The following is a 22507-nucleotide window of genomic DNA, read 5'->3' on the forward strand; positions in this document are numbered from 1 at the left end:
TCCACCCTGAACACTGAACAAGGCTGTATTTTTTTTTGGGGGGGGGGATTTCCCCTCTCCCCCCACCCCAACACTACCTTAACACAATTCTATAATTCTACAATTCTATGACACAGGAACAAGTTCCTAGCAAACCTAAATAGAAAGTTTCCTAGCCCAAAATTGTGAACTTTTAAACTTAACATTAAAGTTACACAATTTCTCAGCTTGTTTTTTTTTTAAGGGTAACATTCCAGTACATTTAACTGTAATACGGATCAGATCGCAATTTCTTCTCTCTGTCCTTTATTACAGCACCACCCACACACTCGCTGTACAGTCCCTGTTTCCAATACTGCTTTGACATCAACATATGCCCAACTTTAGAATATTTGTGATCAATTATTTTAGCATACAGCCAAAGTTTTCCTGAGGAATACAAACACAAAATGGAAAACTGATTTCTGGAAATAGTATTTCTCAACAAAGCTTGAACAGAATTTCACAGAACGAGGAAGCGGCACATTTCTAGCCTAAGGCTTCTGCTCTGCTGAATTTCAAAGATCCACTCTGAAGTAGGTGTTTAAAGCTGCACAGAAGTTGCAAAGACTTCAAGAGCAAAAGGAATTAATTTGCTGAAATACTGGGACTGCTATCAGCAATGCCCAATAAAGTATTTTTTAATCTTATTCTTCTTCTGCATGAGCTGTAAAGAGGAGCAGACATGCTCATTCAGTCACTCCTCTGCTGCATATACCAAAATACTTTAAAGCAAAATGTGCTGCTTCTTCCAAAACCAATACTGCTATCACATTTGGCTAACAGACACCAAAAAAGAACAGCTGCCTTCAATGTCTCCCTAGGGCAATAATCAAGTTGCCTCAGAGCAGATATACAGTATTTGGTGAAAACATAAGCAAGCAGTCCAAAAGGCTAAAGAGCCAAACGCTGTAATACCAAGATAGCCAAACTAACTTTGTTTTAAGCAAGATTTGGCAGCAGCATTGCAGTGCTTGATGCAAGCTAACTTATTTCACCCCTCAAGTAGTTACAATTGAGGCACGCACTCACAACCCAAAACCTTGAAGACCTTTCAGAGTCTTCACCAACAATCACAATAAAGGTGTGTACATGCATATACGTACAACTGCTGGAATCTAATTTCAGCCAAGACAGTAGCCATTTTGAAATGCATGGCATCTTCTGTCTCCAAGTGTTCTGAGATGCATTTAGACAAGCACAGCTACTGAAACACCTACAAACAAAACAAATACTTCTGCCACTGCATACGTCTGTATGACAGGTAGATCTTTCAAGGTAACCCAGTAAATTTCTTTCTTATGGTACCACAATATCCCTGTCGCTCGCAGACAGGACTTATTACCAAGGCCAGAGATTCAGAACTAATCAGAGATCAGCCTGGCTATTCCTGTCATCAGCTACAAAACATTATTTAAGTCCTGTACCAACTATCTCCTACTACAGTATTACAAGATGTTCTGCCTAGTACTCTCCAGGTAAGAAGTAACCTGCAATTAATGATACTCCCTTTCTTCCCATAGTCCCACATGGCCAGACACATGATTTGAGCATTTTCTAGCATTCTCACTGCAATCCAGACTAAAGTTACTGACATATTAGAAATTTATGACGACTCAGCTCTGCTACAGCTCTTCAGGCTGGGTCTTTAAATAATCAACACAGAAATCTCAGTTCAAACCACAGAAGTGTACCCCTGGATGTTCCAATGAGTTCAAAGTTCATAACCACAAACAACTAAAAAAATAGCTTAAAGCAGGAGCAGCCAAGATGCCATTCACCAACCAGTAAATAAAACATGCGGTTGTAGAGAGTACAAGTGTTCTTGGAGGCATTGACACTTACAGTGGGGGGGGGGAAACCAAACAAAAAATAATTTTAAAAAAAGCCATCCAGCACAAGAAAACACATAGGAAACCTTTTCAATCCTAGAAAACTCTCAAGTTTGTACCAGGCAGATAGTTAACTGACAGAATTGTGTATTTTGACTGTAAAATAATATCAGCATGTATTATAATTTTTCCTCTATTTTTTCAATAAATATAATTGTATCTAATAATTTGATGAGTCAATGAAAAACATATTACAAAATAGTTCAAAAGGATTAGAACAAGGGACTTCCTAATAGAGTTAAAACATGCACACAGAATTCTGAACAGAGGTGAAATGCATGTAGTCACTCAGCAAATAAGGAGAACCAGCAAGATGAACTGCTGACAGGTTGAAAAGCTAATAGACCATGTGCTGAGAACAAACTTAACTTCAAGGTGTCTGAGTACACAGCCAGGAAACAAACCAAACAGCAGGAATACAACTGAGAACTGACAGCTGTCTTGTTCTATTTATAGGCTTGAAGCTTGACTATTAAACATCAGATGAGTTAAGCCTAAAATACATCAAATAATCCTATTTTATGTTGTTTCAGCCCTCCTGGAAGTTGAATAGTCACAACCACCTTGAGAATAGCTATTTAAGGTTTTCAGAAAGTCACACCTATAGGCATACAAACACAGGATGTGATAAAAGTTGCTACAAGGATGTAAGTTGACTTCTATCATGTTTAGTTCACTCAGATAACTGTCTCTTACCCATCAGTGTCATATGGGAAGATTCTAACACGCTTCCTCCTATACCCTTTCCAACAACTGCACTTATCATGAAAGCTTCAATGGGATGTTGTAAGATAAGCAGAGATTTCTAAAATGATGAATAAAAAAATATAAAGCTCTCAAATATTTTCAGTTAATACTTCTACAACAAACAGTCTGAAAATACAAAGTCTGCAAACAGTCTCTGGAGTCTGGTCACCTGAGTTACCACATTAAACATATATACATAAAATTAGAGATTAACTATTTTATGTACTTTATAAAAGTATTTTAAAAAGCAGTAATTTATTATTCCTTCCATATTTCTAAGTCTCTACTCTCCAAATAAGTCAACATCCAAAATAAAAACCGTAACAGAAATCCCACCTAGACTGAAAGCAAAAATAGAAACTTGGTGGAGGGGGAAGGTGTAACAGGACATTTCTGTTCAAAATTGGAGGTCTGCATATGCGAACAAGAGGACTCAGGCAGGACACAAAATTTTTGTGCAGTTCCATATGTCTGGATCTTAAAACACACTATAGGGTGAAAAAGTGATGATTTAGTCATCTTAAGTCAATGAAGCCTTCCAGTTCAAGCAGCAAAGGCAGCAAACACACTCCTCGATCAGCATTTTTCACCCTGCTATGGAAGAACTTTAAAGACAGAGTAACCCACATAGAAGCAGATCGCTTTTCTGAACTGACCATCACAGGATTTTAACTAATCTGTGGCATTGAAATTAGAACTGAAACCCACTTCAAACACACAATACAATCACAGGGCAAAAGAAAAATATTTTGTGTGCACCCAGCCAACCACAGAGACATTTACTAGCAGTAAGCCAGAGGTAGAAACATTGTACTCAAAGGAAGAGCTCCTATAAATGTGACAGCATTGCAATTCTCTCTGAAGTCTTATTTTTTATTTCCTTGTCTTTGAAATAAAGTAATTAAAAAACTACCATTATTTCCACAGTCTTCACCATAAATAGAAGTCCCAAAGAATACATGTGCATATGCTACATACAGCCTATTATAATTTGTACCCACAGCCTTCACATCAGTATTTCAGATCTCCTCCCCAAAGAAAAAAAAATCATATGGAGACCTTTAAACCTGCATAGATGTTGCAGGCAATGGTAGAAGAAAACCTTGACTTTCACTTTGCATTGATCTACTGAAAGTCTTTGCTTCAAACTTCAGCCCCCCACCTCCAGCAAGACACATTTCCAAGCTATTACAGCACAGCTCTCCCTCCAGCCATCTGCTACATCCCAAAGCAGCATGTGCTGACAGTGTCTCACCCTGCCTGGACAACAGTAGAGACTGCTCCAGGTCAGCACTGTTGGTTCCTTTTAGGTTCTCAAAGATTTGTGTAGCGAACTGAATGCACTAGCTGAACAGAAGGAGTAATGGAGGCAGTGGCAACTTTAGGGGTATAAATGAATCAGTCATGTAAAGGGATGGGAAGGAATCAAGAGCAAGCAGCAGCGAAGACATCTCCAGAAAACTTGAAGAGCGATCCACCGGCTACGCAAAAAGGTAAGCAACTGATTTAATGCATTCTTGCTGAAAAACATCTGAGGCCCACTGGAACTTAGAAGAGCTCTGCTCAGTGATCTCATTGCACATATCCTACCCGTATTTTACATCTGTGTTCCGCCCCATACTCATATTTTATTGGTAAAAGTTGATAACTTGGTGCATAAGGACTGCAAAGCAAAATCAACATTACAGGCAAATCAGTGTGGTAGGTTGTGTGCCCTGCACTCTTAACTCAGTCTTTCCCATCCCCTCAATGTCCCATCAACTAAAGTGCATTGCATACAAATCCTTTGACATTTTCCCGAAAGACACACAAAGACAAAATATAGTGGATAGGAAAAAGCGTGCAGTATGACTCAGAGGTAGGTCACATCTTAAATACACCAATTTTATAATTACTTCTGTGCAAAATCCATCTATAAAAAATGTAAAAGGTTCATAAGAATGTACAATTAAAATAATGTCATTTCTCCCAGAATAAAAAAAAAAAGCTTTAGGAAGCAATTGGTACTTACAGACATTCATACCAGCATGACAAAGATGTTCATTCTCCCTTCTTCCCTGCATTTGGCATTCCATAACCCAAGGCATTTAATCTTGCAGACTACACGCTAAGAATTTCTCCTAATACATTTTTAGAAATCACCGTGCTCTTACATAAATAATGAGGAAAATAGAACTTTTCTTTTTTTAAAGGGAAAACACAAATGGCACTGTTTACAAATAAGCCTATTAATCCTTTTTCTTTTTGCAGGACCTGCACTAACACTCAGTCATGTCACATTGGTGTCAGGTTTTTTGTATGAAACTTTCACTTTCTAAACAGTAACTTTTTCATTATGCAGATTTTTTGAAAAGCAAGTTTAAATCACTTATATTTCCTGAATTTTTAACAATATGCACCTGCCAAGAAGCTTTTTTCCAAGAACCGAGCTCTTCCTTCCACATAACAGTTGAAAGAAAAAGGTGCAATTATACAGTCATTCTACAGAGAATACATCTGCAAGTGCAACAGGATGACAAAAAACATTTCATTCTAGATGCATAAGAAAAGCGATCAGGCTCTCTGAAAGAGCCAAACACGTTTCCTTTAGCAGCCTCAGGAACTACAAAAATACCCTTTTTAAGAGTTGCCCTTCGCCAACGTGGGCAAGTTTTATCATTGCTTTCAACAGAACGGCAACCCAAGTTTAGGCAGGTGAACAGCTTACATCCCTATCCTTCCTAATATAAGTAAACTCTTCCACATTCAGTTCAAAGCACCAAAATCAAGTTAATGCACCAACTTTCCCTCAAAAGGCACCAGTCCCTCAGTACTGTCCTCTTTTTCTACAACTAGCCACCTTTTATCTTGGACAGCTTAAACAAGAGACAAAACAACACTAACAACTTTCTCAACATAAGAACAGCATTCAGCAGATGGTCAGAGTAACATTTTACAACAAGATACAGACCAAATGCCTAGAAGGAAGTAAGCTGTCTTAAGAGACTGTAGTGCTGGTCTCTAAAACACACACACAAAAAAACAACCACAAAACCAGAAACTCAAAAGAAAAGTAGACTAGTTCCAAATCTTTGTTCCTAAGCTCACACAGTAAATTCTGAGCTCCAAATAAAAGGGCTTGGAGCTTAACTTTTGTTCCACAAGAAGACAACAGCCTTAGATGAAGAGGTAATGTTTGAGATCACAGAGGCACTGACCACCAATACACATAAGAAGTTGCATCTTAAAGCGCTTTTGCCTTTGCTCTCTTGCCCTGAGCTCCCAGGATGTAAAGCTAGATAAGCAGAAGGAATCAGGAAACGTTACACAAACTTCACAGCACATGCAAGCACATCCAGTCAGATTCTGGAGGTCCACAGAAGACATCCAGAGATGCTGTTCTGAACAGGATACAAACCCAGTGGAGAGAATCTGCCTGCTCTAAATAATTGTTCTGCTGACACACTCCATTCTTTCCCTGAAATAGGAGTCAATTTTGCAGCATACTGCAAAACCAAAATTGACTTGCCGAACCAAACAAACTACAAAACACTTCCCACCAACATCTTAACAAAAAACGTAAAACACAACACTTGACTGATAATGTATCAGATCTATGAAATAGGGATAAAGCACTTAATGAACTTGTAGCACTGTTCTCTGTGAGAATAACCTATCTTGCTACTCAACTAGCTCAGAATAGGAGAGGTGTTCTAAAACAGCCCCAGTGCATATGCTTTTTTATATTAACTTGAAAATAAAGTACCATTTGAGGCCAAATATCCCCATTAGGTAACACTTATTAGATACATATAACAAGACTTGCTGTCTTTGCAGCTTCTACCTCATCTGCTGAATGGCAACAGAAATAGGATACAGAGTAAAAAACGGCTGGTACGCAAACAAAATGAAGAACCTTACTGTTGAGGCAGTTAAGTGTTGCCCAGTATCTCAACCACCAACTTCCTTTCATGCTCAAAGACAAGCTACATCTGTTCTTTTCACAGGAAATCACCAGCTTACATGTTCCCTATGGTCTAAGCTGATACCTTGAGATCTGATCAACACAGGTTTTAAGCTGTCATAGTTGCTAATACAGTTACTTGGAGCTGTGCAAAGAGTATAACAGGTGATGTAGTAATTATAGGGTTCCATGCCTCCGACCTCGTATGAACATTTTGAAGATAATGTTTCATTTTCGGGGTTTCAGGTTTTTGTTTGTAAGTGAAATCCTACAGCAGACAAGATAATAGAAAAATATATCAGGAATCTGTTCCTAACTTCACAAGTAGAGTCTGAAAATAACAAAAAAAATATTTGGTCTACTTAAATAAGCAACATCCTCACAGAAAAAGTGATTCAGCATGACCTAGAGAAGAAGTGGAGAATGACACGGATCAAGAACTGGCTTAACTGCTATGCTCAAAGGGTTGTGATCAGCAGCACAAAGGCCAGCTGGAAAACAGTCGCTACTGGAGTAACCCAGATATTAATACCTTGTGCCAGTACTGTTCAACATCTTCGTTAGTGGCCAGCATCATGGCACAGAGCACACCCTCAGCAAGCTTGTAGGTGATACAGAACTGGAAGGAGCGGTTGACGCACCACAGGGTTACGCTGCCAGTGAGAGGGACCTTGAGAGGCTGTAGAAACGGGTCAACTCGGTGGACTCATGAAGTTAACGCGGGGATGGGCAAAGCCCTGCGCCCAAGAGGAATAACCCCGTGCGCCAGTACAGGCTGGGGCCCAGCGGGCTGGACAGCAGCCCAACAGAGAAAGACTTAGGGGTCCTGGTGGATGGATGACGGGTTGACCATAAAAGTCATCAGTGTGCCTTTGTGGCAAAGCAGGCCAGCAGCTTCCTGGAGAGGATTAGCAAGAGCACTGCCAGCAGGTTGAGGGAGATGATTCTTCCCCTCTGCTCATCACCGGTGAGACACATCTGGAGTATCGTGTCCAGTTCTGGGCTTGCCAGTCCAAGACAGACATGCGCATACTGCAGCAAGTCCAGCAAAGGGCCCCAAAAATGATTAAGGGAGCAGAGCATCACACACACAAGGAAAGCCTGAGAGCAGTGAATTGTTCAGCATGAAGAAAAGAAAGCGGGGTGGGGGAAGGCGGAAAAATAATTTTATCAGTGTGTACAAGTACCCGATCAGAGGGTGTAAAGAGGTAGCCAAACTCAGAAACACTGAGGTTGGAAAGGACTTCTTGATTATCATTTAAGTCCTAACCCCCTGCTCAAGCACAGTCACCTAGAGCAGGTTGCCCAGGACTGTGTCCAGTCAGGTTTTACGCCTTCTGTAGGCAACCTGTGCCAGTATTCAACAACCGTCAAAAGTAAAGGTTTTTTCCTTACATTCAGACAGAATTCCCTGTGTTTTAATTCGTGTCCACTGTCTCCCATTTTATCACTGATCACAGCTGAGTCTGGCTCCATCTTCTTCGTTCCCTTCCACTGGGTGTTTATACACATTGATGAGAAACCCCTTGAGCTTCCTCTTCTCCAGGCTGATCAGTCCCAGCTGTCTCAGCCTCTCCTCATAGGAACGAGCATACAATAATTTGGTTGGAAGGGACCTTTAGAGGTCACCTAGTCCAACCCCCCTGCAATAAGCTGGGACATCTTCAACTTGATTGGGTTGCTCAGAGCCCCATCCAACCAGACCTTGAATGCTTCCAGGGATGAGGTATCTACCACCTCTCTGGGCAACCTGTTCCAGTGCCTCACCACTCTCATCATTAAAAAAATAATAATAAAAAAATCTTCCTTATATCTAGTCTGAATCTACCATCTTTTAGTTTAAAACCGTTACCCCTTTGTCCTATCACAACAGGCCCTACTACATATGCCAGGCCTTTCACCATCTTTGGCCATGTGATGAACTCACTCCACTAAGTCCATCTTTCTGGTACTGGGGAGCCCAGAACTGGACACAGCACTCCAGATGCAGAGTTCAGTAGAGGTGAAGGATGACCTCCCTCGACCTGCTGGCAACACTCTTCCTCGTGCAGCCCAGGATACTGCTGGCCTTTTGCCATGAAGAGCGCTGCTGGCTCATGGTCGCTGCTTATCTGCCAGAGCCTCAAGGTCCTTCTCAGCAAAGCTGCTTTTCAGCTGGTCAGCCCCCACCATGTACCTGTGCTTGGGGTTATTCTTCCCCAGATGTAGGGCTATTCTCAGAAGTACTGGGTACAAATTGAAATAAAAGAAATTCCCTTTAAACAAAAGGCAACAATTTTTTTACTGCAGGAGTGCACAAATATTCATACTGGTTGTCCAGAGAGATTGCAGAGCCTCAACCCTTGGAGATATACAGAGTCTGATAGTCCTGGGCAGCCTGCTCTAGTTGACCCTACTTGAGCAGCAGCATTGGACTAGGTCCCCTCCAACCTCAACTGTCATACAATTCTAAGACTCAGTAGATGTACAAAGCAAGTGTGAGAACATGATCTTAATTACATTTCATTACAGCAAATGAAGTTGAAGAAATAAGCCAATATTAAGCCTACTTATTACACATCAATTTTTAGTATTTGACAAAGTTCCTGAATTATAACTCCTTATTCAGTTTTGTGCATTTATGTTAGATATTAAATGTGACATGGATTCAGTTTTCTTTTCCACAATATAATAACCTTTTTCAGCCACTGCAGAAAAGATATAGGTATCACCAATATTATTCCCTGAAGTACTAGTCTTTACTACTACTGTATAAGGAACATTGTTGTAAGAGTTATATTTTTAACCACCAGTACCTAGCGCAGCTGACAACAAAATTAACATTCATAGTTAACTTTTAATTTGCAACCCTCATACCATCTAATCAGGTAAAACGCCATTCAAGTTAAAGGAAAACGCAGTATTAAAACTCAGTATCCAATCCAATTACAAAGATTTTAAAGCACTAGAATGAAATACCACTACATAGGTTGAACCTACCTTTCTGCAGTAATTTGATCTCTCCATTTTCTTTCTTGATTTCATTCATTATTTTGTGTTTCTTCTTCTCTTTTTGCTTCTTTTCCCTTTCTTTAATTTTGTCTTTGATTTGAGCTGAAATGCAAATATTTTACAATTAAGTAGGAACAGAAAACTAGTTGCTGCACGCATGTTTCATATTACTCTTATGTAAGCTCTATTAAGAAGATAAAAGGAGGAGTTACAAATCCCAGTACTTATAATATGAAAAGCTAATATTTATCTGTTGCATAATCCAACATAAGCTTATTTAACTCAGACAAGTTTTATTTCTATTATGTTAGAACTGTATGCAACAAGTCAGCATGTTAACTGTATAGAGTTAACAATTTTTGCTTAGCCCTACTACCCTCTGCTCGTATTTTGCATCTGTAGTCGGCTCTTATTTCTTGAAATTCAACTTACACCCATTAGGTAAGAAATGGAGGAAAAAAGAGTACGGTTTGAATTTTCCTGGGTGCGCATATACACTAGAAACCTCACACAACCATTTTCACATAGTCTAAACTTAAAGGCTTTTTGCAAGTAGCTTGGAATGAAGACTTAATTTGTCAGCTGCAAAATCTTTTACATTAAGTTCTCAGGCTACACTAATGCATTAATAGCATTAAGATATAATTAATAGACACACACGAAATGTGCTGTATTTGTACATGATATAACGCACTGGTCCTTCCCTTGTTTGCCTACAATCAGCAACAGCTTACTTGAGCAGTCTCATTATTCATTAACTTTCCTGTCAAGTCACTCCAGGTTTTTTAATCATTGTCATACAAAAGCAGAGCCTTTAGGCATGCTTGCTACATGAAAAATACTAGACTCAGAGGAATTAATAATTTCAAGGAGTAGTCTTTTCAAGCCGAGTTTAGATTGACTTTTGAGTCCAAGCATTTAGAGAAGTCAGATTTAACTAGGCTTAGATGCACTGCAGCCAGCACTTCATGCCTAGTTTCTTGACCTGAAGCCAAGTACCTGCTCCAAGAGTTTACTGGGCTTTTTAACCTCCGCAGGGAAAGAGGAAATCAGATTTCAAGCTTCTACATAATACTATGCTTCAGAATGCTTTCTCAATAATACACCTGAGAGACAATCCTTATGTTTTATTTATGGGACTTGCATTATAAACCCCACATGGAAGCAAAGAGAAATCCAATTACTTTGCCTGAAGCATTCACATAAAATAGAAGCAGCAGTTATCTTCATTACTAACAAATCAGAAATATTCCTCTGAACCAAACTAAACAAAGCCTTCAATTCTAGAAGGCAATATAGAGTGTCCCATAACAAAACTATTTATGAAGCATGTTAATAGTTAAACAAAAAAGTGCATAAGGTTGACAGTAATCCACATAAATGAATACTGTAACAATGACTCCACAGCATTCATATCTTTCCTTTTACGACTCTCCTAGCAAGGCTACAGAACTTGAACCCTAGCAGTTGTTAGGATGAAGAACGTATCTTGGGAAGACCCTAAGAAAATAAAATCCAAAGAGATGGCAATTGATATATGTCTGGTTTCTATCCACGGATCAATATAAGCAGTGGGGAGAGAATAGAAACTATGCTGGCACAAAAATAATAAGGAATAAGGTAGCTGTGCTTAAAACTGTCCAGAAATCTTTGTTCTAAGCAACGGAAACAGTCACGTCCAAGAACTTTCTAACTGTTCAATGAGAAGGGATGACAAAGCAGATTCATCTGTATAGCAGACCATGGAATCCAAACAAGTTTCCCTAAACAACACAAACCTGTACCCTCTAGGAATAGGTTAAGCAGACATGAATCTTCCTCTCCAGCCTGCTTATCCCCCAAAAGAAATCCCCAAATTGTAAATCCTCTACAATTTAAGAGTATCAAGTAGGAAACAAATTATGCAACAGGAATTTAAGTAATGCTCAAAGCAGGCACTCACTCAGCAAGCAGCAGTAACACCAGGCTTGATTTGTAACCTGCACTGAATGTTTAACTCAGCCAGGATTGTAATTATCATGGGAAGATCTAGATTTTATCTCAATATTTGCATACTGTTAAGAGGCACACTTGACTTCTGCTATCACTTACGAATCAAAGAAAGACTGAAGAGCATATACAAATGCTGAGCCTTGTTGAAAGAAGACAAGGCTGAAAGAATCCTTTATTACAGGCTCATGAATAGCATCACAGGCCAATGAATCTTCCAGTTTTGTCAAAAGCAACACATAAGTAAGGACAGAGACAAGCTGAAACCTTTTAAAGAGCCTCTAGTTTATTTTCACATCTAGAAAGCAATTAGCAGAGTCAATGGTGAAACGTTCCAGACAAAAGAAACAATGGAAGTGTGGTGTGACCTCCCCTAGCAACAGCCACAAGCAAATCATACCTGAAGTGATTGGAAACTGAAGAAGGTTCGAAATAAATTAAACTTAACTATATCCCTTTTAGAAATCGCAGTACTCTAACAAAACCAGTATACAGCCCGAGGCAAGTAAAGAACAGTTGAGAATCCCAATTTAAACAAACAAATTCTCAGGTTTCCTCCCTCAAAGCCCACAGAACAGCTAAGCAATAGATGGTAGAGTTCTCCTTAAAAAATCATAAACATTGAAATAAAGACAAAACATAATATAATAAAAAAAAATCTATGTCAAAATGAGAGTCATTGCAGGGATTAACACTTGGTCTTCATTCTCAGTTCAATTGTCTTCAGTTTATGAGTAAAAATAAGTAATTTTTAGTCTGGCTGGCAAAACTCCGAGACAATTCTCAAACAAAATTCTGTTGATTATTCTCCTCAGTGATAGATATTCCATTTCACAGCTTTCAATGGGATGCAGAAATAAAAATCAAGCAAATTATTTTAAGGTTGAGTTTACCACAAAATCTACTGCAACTTAGCTATGCTGGCTCTGCAAAGTCAGTAAATTTAGAAGCATCCAATAGTCATCATAGTCAGTAAACGGGATTAAAATATGCCTATAGCACAGATATCTAACAAGGAAGGGCAAGTGCAGTTCTCCACGTAGTCTCCATACTAACTGCTGCCACCATATGATGCTGCCCAATAAAGTTAATACTGTTCAGGACTTTCCAAAATGCCAGAAACCAGTATCTCTGAGCATGTTCTCTAAAATAAAGTATCAATCCCCTCCAGCCATATGTAATTTCAGTGCAAATCTCACTTTCTCAACCAAGAAACATGAAAATTCTTCACAAAAATCCTGCTCTAAAATGAATGTCTCCAACATTATGCAATTTACAATCTACATGTCATAGAATAAACAACCAGTAAGTGAGGTTGGCAAGGGAAAACAAGACAAAACCTGTTCTGTTGAAAAAGTTAAAAAAACTTGGGACACTTGTACAGCTTTTTTGAGGTTTACCAGCAGCAACTACTACTGATCAAAAACCTTAGGTCTTCACTTCATTTGTGGGGAAACAGCATTTCATAGTAGAAGTCAGAGATGTTTATACTAATCTTTCCATGTACACAGAATATTCTACAATTAGCTTTCACCAATACTACTCCTAACAAACAAAACAAACAAACAAAAAAAAAAGGCTTGAGCTGCAGAGGGAAGGGGATGAAATGAGTCCCCAGGGAAATAATGCAACCCAAATGGTCACTGATAAGGACAAGAGAATATCAAGCACCAACAGCTATTACCTCTGTAGTCACAGCATTGCAATTGCCACTGGAATAGTTTCAATTTTCACAATGATGAAAAACTGATGCTTCAGAAAAGCAATTAACAAATTTAAGTTTCATATGCTAATGAGAAGATAATTTGAGTTCAAAATAGGGGCAATTTGACTCAAACAGTGAAAACAAGTTTCAATAAAAAGGTCTAAATTCTAAAAAAGCAACATATATAGATGTACCAGTGACTAGAAGCTTAAGTCTGACATCCCTAGTCCATAAATGATAGTATTACAGTACTTTTTTTGTAAACAAAGGCACAAGTTAGTCACAGGAACAACTTACCAAATAGTTGTGGTCCATTATTGGAACTCTTTCCACAAGGATGTGGGTATTTTGTTTTGGGGTGTGTGTGTTTGGTGGTTGCCTTGGGATGGTTTTTTGGTGAGTGGAAGGGGGTGGATTTTAAAACAAGTCCTAGTCTAAATAAAAGGTTAATTAAAAAAAAGTAATAGGCACAGCATATGTTCTACAGGAAATCACAATAACATTTATAATAACCCTTTCAAAATTCATCAACATCATACAATATTTTTATGTGAAGCCACCCAAGCATATTTACATTTCAATAAATATTTTTCCATTTCAGTAGATATTAAAAATAGCATTCCAGCAATATAAACTCCGGGTTTATTTAAGCTGAGCTATTTGCTCTCTCCCTTTTAACAAAGCTGTTCTGGTAAGGAATACTCAAAAGGTTAGTCAGGTACTGACTATGAGGGTTTGTCTAACATTTCATCTGTTTGTTAGGGATTTTTTTGCAGGTGATTTTTTTTATTATTGGATCAAAACAGAAACAAAAAAATCCTGTTATGTCTGCTCTACTTTGAAAAGGGAGAAAATAACAAGTGTTTAAAGTTGGTATCGCAATTCTTCCAATGGGAGAGAAAGTCAATCATGATGCCATAAATCACATCTGAAGTGACAGAAAAGAATACTTAATAGCCATATCAGATACCAACAAAAAACTGCAATGAAATAAGCCTCTCTGGGAAAACACCAGTTCCTCTATTACAGATTTAAATTAACACTCTGTTTTATCAGCACATCACTCATATCAAAATCCTTAATCTTAAAATCATCCAAAACCTTAAGCAATGCACTGGCCCTCAACTTGGTTTGAGCACAACTGGATGGCTGATGTCTGTTTCTACTCACTATATTGTATTGATACAGCCAATAGCTGTTTCTCCTTAGCCCAATACTTAGTACTGCTGCAATAGCTTCCTTGGGACATCCAACACCCAAAGTAGTTAGTGGTCCTCAGAACATTATCTTATTGTTCATTTGATGAATTTTAGGGACTAGCTCCAAAGAGCAAATGATATTCTCAAGTCTCTCCCCATTAATCCATATTTTCTACTGTTTTGTTAACAACTACATTAGGGGTAATTATGACAAAACCACAGTAATTACATCCAAACTTTTCATACATACAAACATTATTGTAGTATAGTAACTCTTAAGAGTCTTCTCACATCATTGCTCATTGTACCATGTGCTCTTTCTGCACACAGATTTCTTATTCCTTTATATACCTCTAACCACACTAAAAGTCAAAGTTTGAAGTAATTTGTATCCCAGGGTAAAGATGGAAGAACCTTCTATATTTTCATGAAGTTTTTCCCCTATCAAAATGCACTTCTTTATTTGCTTCTGAAAGAAAAATACACTGCTCAGGAAAATAACTGGTCACAGAGTTTGTAAATACTCCCTACTAGGGTTAAAAATAAAAAAATTCTAAGCACAGTAGGAATCAAGCTATGGAAGTAAGAGTTAGGCTCGCTCCTTAGCTTTCAAGCTCTACTGCCTGAAGAACAAAAAGTGTTTATTACTATAGTTATTTTTTACTCTTGTGGTGGGTCGACCCTGGCTAGATGCCAGGTGCCCACCAAAGCCGCTCCATCACCGCCCTCCTCAGCTGGGCAGGGGATAGAAAAATACAATTAAAGGCTCATGAGTCAAGCTAAGGACAGGGAGAGATCACTCACCAGTTACCTTCATGGGCAAGACAGACTCAACTCGTGGAAAAACTAGTTTAATTTATTATCAATCAAAATGAGAGCAGGGTAATGGGAAAGAAAAACTGAATCTTAAAAACACTTTCCCCCCACCTGGGGAGTTGCTTCTTCCCAGGCTTAACCTTATTCTCAATTTGTCTACCTCCTCCCCTGCAGCAGCACAGGAGGACAAGGAATAGGGGTTGTGGTCAGTTCATCACACCTTATCTCTGCCGCTCCTTCCTCCTCAGGGGGAGGACTCCTCACACTCTGCCCCTGCTCCAGCCTGGGGTCCCTCCCACGGGAGACAGTCCTCCACCAACTTCTCCAATGCGAGTCCTTCCCACAGGCTGCAGTTCTTCACCAACTGCTCCAGTGTGGGTCAGGAACAGACTGCTCCAGTATGGGGCCCTTCCATGGGGTCACAAGTCCTGCCAGCAAACCTGCTCCAGCATGGGCTCCTCTCTCCATGGGGCCACAGGTCCTGCCAGGAGCCTGCTCCAGTGCGCACTTCCCACAGGGTCACAGCCTCCTTCAGGCATCCACTTGCTCTGGCATGGGATCCTCTACAGGCTGCACATCGGTATCTGCTCCACCATCATCCTCCACGTGCTGCAGGGGGACAGCCTGCCTCACCATGGTCTTCTCCAGGGGCTGCTGGAGAATCTCTGCTCTGGTGCCTGGAACGCCTCCTCCCCCTCCTTCTTCACTGACCTTGGTGACAGCAAAGTTGTTCCTCTCACATCTTCTCACTCCTCTCTTCGGCTGCAGTTGCGCAGCAGTTTCCCCCCACCCCCTAACTCTGTTATCCCAGAGGCACTACCACCATCGCTGATGGGCTCGGCCTTGGCGGGTCTGTCTTAAAGCCAGCTGGCATTGGCTCTGTTGGACATGGGGGAAGCTTCCAACAGCTTCTCAAAGCAGCCACCCCTGTAGCCCTCCACTACCAAAACCTTGCCACGCTAATCCAGTATAACTCTACTAAATAAGCCAAGGCCATGCGTATACTTTTTAAAATACAGAGTTCTATAGGAATAAGTACCCCTGAATGGAGGAATGAAGAGATTTCTAGACGTGTCATACAAGTTCACAATATAAGTGTCCTGCTTTCAGCTGGGATAGAGTTAACTTCCTAATAACTGGCATAGTGCTGTGTTTTGGATTTAGCATGACAATAGTGTTGATAACACACTGATGTTTTAGTTGTTGCTGAGCAGTGCTCACACTATATAAAGGACTTTTCAGCTTCCTTTACTGCCCTGCCAGCAAGAAGGCTGGGGGTGCACAAGAAGCTGGGAGGGGACACAGCCAGGACAGCTGACCCCAACTGGCCAAAGGGATATTCCATACCATAGGACATCACGCTGAACAAAAAAAAAAAAAAAATCTGGGAGGAGTTGGCCGGGGGGGCACCAGCTGCTGCTTGGGAACTGGCTAGGTGTCAGTCAGTGGATGGTGAGCAACTGTACTGTGCATCATTTATTTCTATATTTTTTTTTATTATTATTTTCCTTCCTTTTCTGTCCTATTAAACTGCCTTTATCTCAACTCACAAGTTTTACCTTTTGTTTTCAATTCTCTCCCCTGTCCCACTGGGAGGGGTGTGGGGCAGTGTAATGAACTAACAGCTGGGTGGTGTTTAGCTGCCTGCCGGATTAAACCACAAGTGTCACCACAAAGTCCACATTATTTGGTTTTAATGTCACAGAAACAGTAAACTGATGAGTGAAATGCAGCAACAGTATATTTTTTAAAAAGTGCTATATACAGACAGGAAGAAGTCCGTTATTAAGAAGTGTTCCACCTCACCTTCCTAAATGGCATCTGAAGAATGTTTTCAGTGAACCCACATGATTAACTGAACTCAGTGATACGCATACTTTCTCTTCAAATCCAAAAAAGCTTCTATTTTTCTGGATGTTGGGTTAAATACATAAAGAAAAAACACCATACGTACTGTATTTATAAGGTAAACAGCCATTTAAAACTAAAGGTAGAAGTTTTCTGTCTCCTAACTAAACAGACACTTTCTCACAATGATCACAGTGATTTCCCAAGTAGTAAATAAAAACACAAATTCATAGACCACACCACTCAAATTTCAGAAACTTAACCAAATCTTTGCCTCTACTGCAAGCTTTCTACAGACAAAAAGGTAAATTGAGTGCATAGAAAACAAATGAAGTGGGAAATGCTCTGTAGTGGTCATGGTCACTATCACACTGTGAAATTTGCACCTTGAAGTGGATGCAGGAGCTCAAGCAAGTCCCTTGCAGCACTGAAAGAGGCAAGCTGCACAACCTTGTCAGATGCCAAAAGTTGCAGCTGCTTTGCATCAGTTTTCCAGATGGTAACCCACATTAGTAGTCAGTCACAGATTATGTTCAAAGTATTCTGCCTCTCTCGCCTCCCTTTGATTTAAGGGCTGCCACTGCACATCAGGGAAAATATTTACAAACTACTGCTAACGGACACCATCAATATGGTTAACACCAACAGTATTGTAACTGAAGGGAAGGGGAAGGAGGCGGGGAGTACAAGAACATCAGGCACCATTCCTTCCATTGGCACTCTCCTCCCTTTATACAAATACCCATAAAAATAAAACATCAAGAAGACATGTTTATCTGGTTATGCAGATACATGAAGTACGTTTAACACCACTATGTTAACAGTTTTGACACCTGCACTTTATTAAGTCATACAAGGTACACTGGAGAGCAGGCTTCCTGAATTAATGAACATGAAAAACAGTATTATACATACATCACAAAACATACATTATACAGTATTTCTGAGACCAGAAAAAAAAGTCATGATAGCTTTCTCACTCCAATAACCTGGAATATTTGGCTGATGTCCCTTGCAGTAATTAAAGCTTAAAATCCAATATATGACTAAAGAAATCCCCTTACTAGGCAAGACATTTCCCCAAATCCTCCAGTGAACAGGAAGGTGGACATACCCCCTTTGAGAATCAAAACACTTCCAAAAAATTTAAATCTAATCTTTACAATTCCTCTAACCTTTGAACTTCTAAAGGAGACCTTCTACATGCTGAACTGAATGAGTCAAGTTTAAGCTCAAGCACTGAGGAGTTGCATCAGAAATCAGTAGTGGAGACCACGACAGCTGCAAACAAGACCTCTACAAGAGGTTTCAGATCTGATGTTTCAGCTTACTGATCTCGTTTCAACTAAGAAAAAATATTTATTATTCTACAATCAGAGTTAAGTTTCTGCTGTGTAAATTGGACAGAGCTGGACTCTGGAGTTCAGGAGCAGCTTTGTTTGTTGTCTAGCTTAGAAAGTGAAAGTTTTTGTTCTGCCTAGCAAAGCTTCATGGTTATTTCACAGAAACAAAAAAGGGGACAGGGTCCCTCAGGAGAAAGATACCTGCTCCAAATTCATCTCAACATTGTCACTATCAGCTCTCGAAACTAAGCTGCATATAAACATCAAACATCTAAAGAAATTTGAGAAGTCCCTCTTCCTCTTGTATACCACACAGAAATATATTAAAGAATTCAGAAGAGAATGATTAAGAGGCCTCACAAGCATGAAAATGACTGCTGAATTTAAGGAGTCTGGCAGGGGGGAGGGGGAAGTGAGTCAAGCCACCCAGTCCAAAAAAAAAAAGCAAAGGAAATAGAAGTAAACAGAATAAGGAAATGTTTAGCAGAAGAAAAAAAGATAACCTGACTATCGAGATGCATGGTCCCAGCTCTAAAGAAGGGGACAAGAAGAGGATCCAAAACTTTCTCCAACCTACTTTGGTAAGTCAGACTATGAAATGCGCATCCCACCAGATGGAAACCAAGCTTAACAAGCCTGAAGAGTGCAATTTCTTGAAAGCTTAAAACCCAGAAGTGTCATGCAACCCAGAGCAACAAAGTTATCAGAAGAATCACTGGTAAATGCCCACCTGAAGTCTAATCTAATCTATCCTTCAAAGACAGCAGGAGAAAGAAAGGAAGAGCTAAAAAAAGACTAGAAGTAAAAACAAGAGCTACAGTACCATTTTCAGCTTTCTTATTCATAGGTGCGAACCCCCATCTGCAAGTCAAAAATATCAGTCTCATTTTGTAATTGCTTGCACACTAAGGTAATCTTACTAGGAAATGGAACACTGAAAAAAAAATGGAGAGAGAGGGAAATTGTACACAAAAATGGCAACAAAACCAGAATAGATGGTTCACGCATCTGGATCACACCATACAGCAAGTCTATGGACCAAACCAAAACAACTTTAGGCAAGCACCATCTGATGAAGTGGGGAGTGGCTGAGCTGAGCTTTGCACTGTTAAGAAAACAATCTTAGCTATCTCTGCTAGAGCAGAGTATCAGTTAAATGACTCACCAAATCAGTATAGTCAAACTGGAACAGCAATCATTTCTGTCAGATTCACACCATGTTGTAAAACAAAAATAGTTGCACAACTTCTAACTCCACTATCAGAATCTACTTGACAAGTGAAATTTAAGCTTATTTCAAATAGCCTTAACCTTGTATCTGCAGGATAAATCATGCATATGACAAAATGTTTTTCCAGGTTCTCTGCATGCTAGATCATCATCTCGGAAGAGTTCACTCAAGTCCATTCATTTAATTGAATCACAAGCTGTAACCAGACTTTACAGCTCTACAAGTTAAAGGTCTTTCCAATGAATTAGAAGACCAGAGAAATCTGTAAATGAAGACTTGATCAAGGTACAAAATACAAAAAATTTTAAGAGCTTTAAACACATCATCCACCTTGGCTATAACCAAGCTTAACATCTTCCTATCACTTAGGAAAGAAAGATGCCTCAAAACTAGGCTCTCTTACCTAGTAATCACTACTGCAAGCAAAGGACAAACATCAGCTCCTATAATCAGCTCTTTTGAATGGCTGGTGAAAAAAACCTTCTCACAATTTCCTCCTCGGTGTCAATATCCTTTATCACCATCACAGTAATCAAACTAGAATTAGGAAAATGCTATTGGTACTATCAAAGTCCTATGACAACAGTTTACCAAGTTCAGATCTCACATTAATTCACTCTGCATCACTGTGTGCCCCGATTCCCTGTATTACCTTGTCTACACCACAAGTCTCAGCAATCCCATGAGACAAATTTTGCCACTCTTCCCCTTAATCCCCCTAGCTTCATTCCTCATTTTCTCCAGTACTAAGAAGTGCACAGGCTCTCCCTCTGTCTCACCAGGTTAAAGATTTTTCTCCAAGCTTCGTAACTACTATATGCAGCAGAGTACGCACACGGCTCACTGATTGGAAATGCAACTCCTCCCAGTTCATAGACACTGGCACCCTTATTAGCACAAAGCTCAACTGGGAATTCCACTCTATCCTGTGCACCCAGATGTGATACATCCCCACTTCAGCTGCAAAGAGGAGGACAGAGTTTTTCCATCTTCAGAGCCTCAAAACAATGAGGGAAATCTCACCCATTCTACCTGCTTATCTTTTGATAATTTTGCCTCTGAGACACTTCTGTACCTCTAGTCTCCTCATCTACGCAATTTTCTTTCTGGCAGGTGCAATACTGATATGTATATCCGTTCTGAAAGCTATGAGAGAAAAAACAATGAAAATGTCAATTCCATGTTGCTGCTGATTTTCCATAGCACCAAAAGCAAAACAGTTGTCAAACTGCAGACTCCAGGAAAAGGAGACTGCACTTGCCTGCATTCGGTTGCATTTTAGAAAATATTATCAGCTGCACATATGACAGCTTCTATGAACTCATCTCACTACACCTAAAGAGGCATTTTTTTATTCCAACTTTCCCCCTACGTATTCTGTGTTTGCAAGCCTCTTTTTCTATTACACAAAATGCTCTAAATTCACCCTGATATCATATCAGTAGGCTGCCTAAATCTTTCATTCTCATTCTATCCTACCCTTCCTCTGACCTTCTTGCCTTTCCTGCAGCACCTACACGTGTGTCTTTTGCCCTCAACCACGATCAGAATCACCTCCCACTTACACAGCTTTTGCATGCTTTTCCCTCCCTCTTCCATGTCAGTATCTCATATTTACTCATTCCACGTTCACTGCTGCAACCCGAGTCCCTACAGTATTTTCTAGTCTATGTCGTAGTCCCAGCAATCCCAATGCCCAAGTTCTACCTATTCCATTTTCCCGCTCTACTATATCATTTTTAGTTTCCCTCTGTACATAGGATTCTGCAGGTCCCCCTCGCCAGTCATTCCTTTCTTGCTGCATCATAACCACATTTCTCTTTTCCGCTCTGAAAAGTAAATTATTCACAGGATTAACAGCACAAACCTGTTCTTTAATCTACAGTCAAATGCAGAAACACTTTAAAAAGGCTGGCTGCTCTCAGCAGAGGACTCAGCGCATCCCTCACTTTCTTAAAGCCTCCTCTGCAAAAATATAGAGTTTAATGAATATAAGATTTTTCATTTGTACAGAAAAACATGCCACAAAAATTTAGCTATAGAAACTACTTCCCCTAAACAGAAATCTGGAGGCCCTGACACCACTCAGGAATCATTTGCTTTGGAAAATGTTATTTGTTGCTTGTATTTAGGTTTTCAAGAAATAAATGAAAGGTTAAAAGATCTGTTCTGAGCAAACAGCAATAAAAATTCAAGTACTTGTGTCTGTCAGCATACATGTTCTGAGAAAATATCCTTTCCAGATACAAGGTGCAGAATCTCCTCTTTAAAGACAAATCACTGCTTCCAAGAGGGTTCAATTAACAACTACTCAGTTGACACCATCAGTGTCATTATTTCTTTTACCAACGTGCAGAAAAAAAAAACATTTCATCCTGTTATTGTAATACTGTTCTCAGATTTATTAACATGATTGTTTAATACTGGTAGGACGCTATGACAAGCTGGGTGAATATGGTTATTATTTCCATAGCTTTGCTAGAAAGATACTAGGTGAATTTCTTAGCAGCTATCCTTGAAGACAAGAAGGTTTCACCAACATCAAACGTGTACTATCATTTCTGAAGACTTCTCCTAAGTCACCTTTTGGACAGGAAAAAGAAAAAACCCTAAAATTAAATACTTGGAAGACTGAAATAACATACTTAAAGCCAACTTGTACACCAGCACTCGAGATCCCAAGAACAAAAATGATACTTGCAATATGTTTACCAAAAACAACAAGTAATTAAAAAAATACCTAAAGGTAAGTAAATCAGAAACTAAGATATTAGTGGAAAACGCA

At 39.5% G+C, this 22507-nt stretch overlaps 1 protein-coding gene and 1 long non-coding RNA gene across 3 annotated transcripts in view; both read right to left on the reverse strand.

Moving 5' to 3' along the window:
- Positions 1 to 22507, reverse strand: part of RSBN1L (round spermatid basic protein 1 like) — a 52029-nt gene that overhangs the window by 27543 nt on the left and 1979 nt on the right. For both annotated transcript variants that reach the window (XM_075775849.1, XM_075775762.1), the window contains exon 2: positions 9580 to 9693. In XM_075775849.1, the coding sequence (XP_075631964.1) occupies positions 9580 to 9693 (114 nt within the window). The remainder of the gene's footprint in view (positions 1 to 9579; positions 9694 to 22507) is intronic.
- LOC142605253 (uncharacterized) lies at positions 17966 to 21065 on the reverse strand. The gene is made up of 2 exons (XR_012838979.1): positions 20126 to 21065; positions 17966 to 19984 (listed from the first exon to the last, which is right to left on the reverse strand). It is a non-coding gene; the product is annotated as an uncharacterized LOC142605253 (long non-coding RNA).

The sequence above is a fragment of the Balearica regulorum genome, chromosome 1 (genome assembly GCF_011004875.1).
Source record: "Balearica regulorum gibbericeps isolate bBalReg1 chromosome 1, bBalReg1.pri, whole genome shotgun sequence".
Classification (NCBI taxonomy): domain Eukaryota; kingdom Metazoa; phylum Chordata; class Aves; order Gruiformes; family Gruidae; genus Balearica; species Balearica regulorum.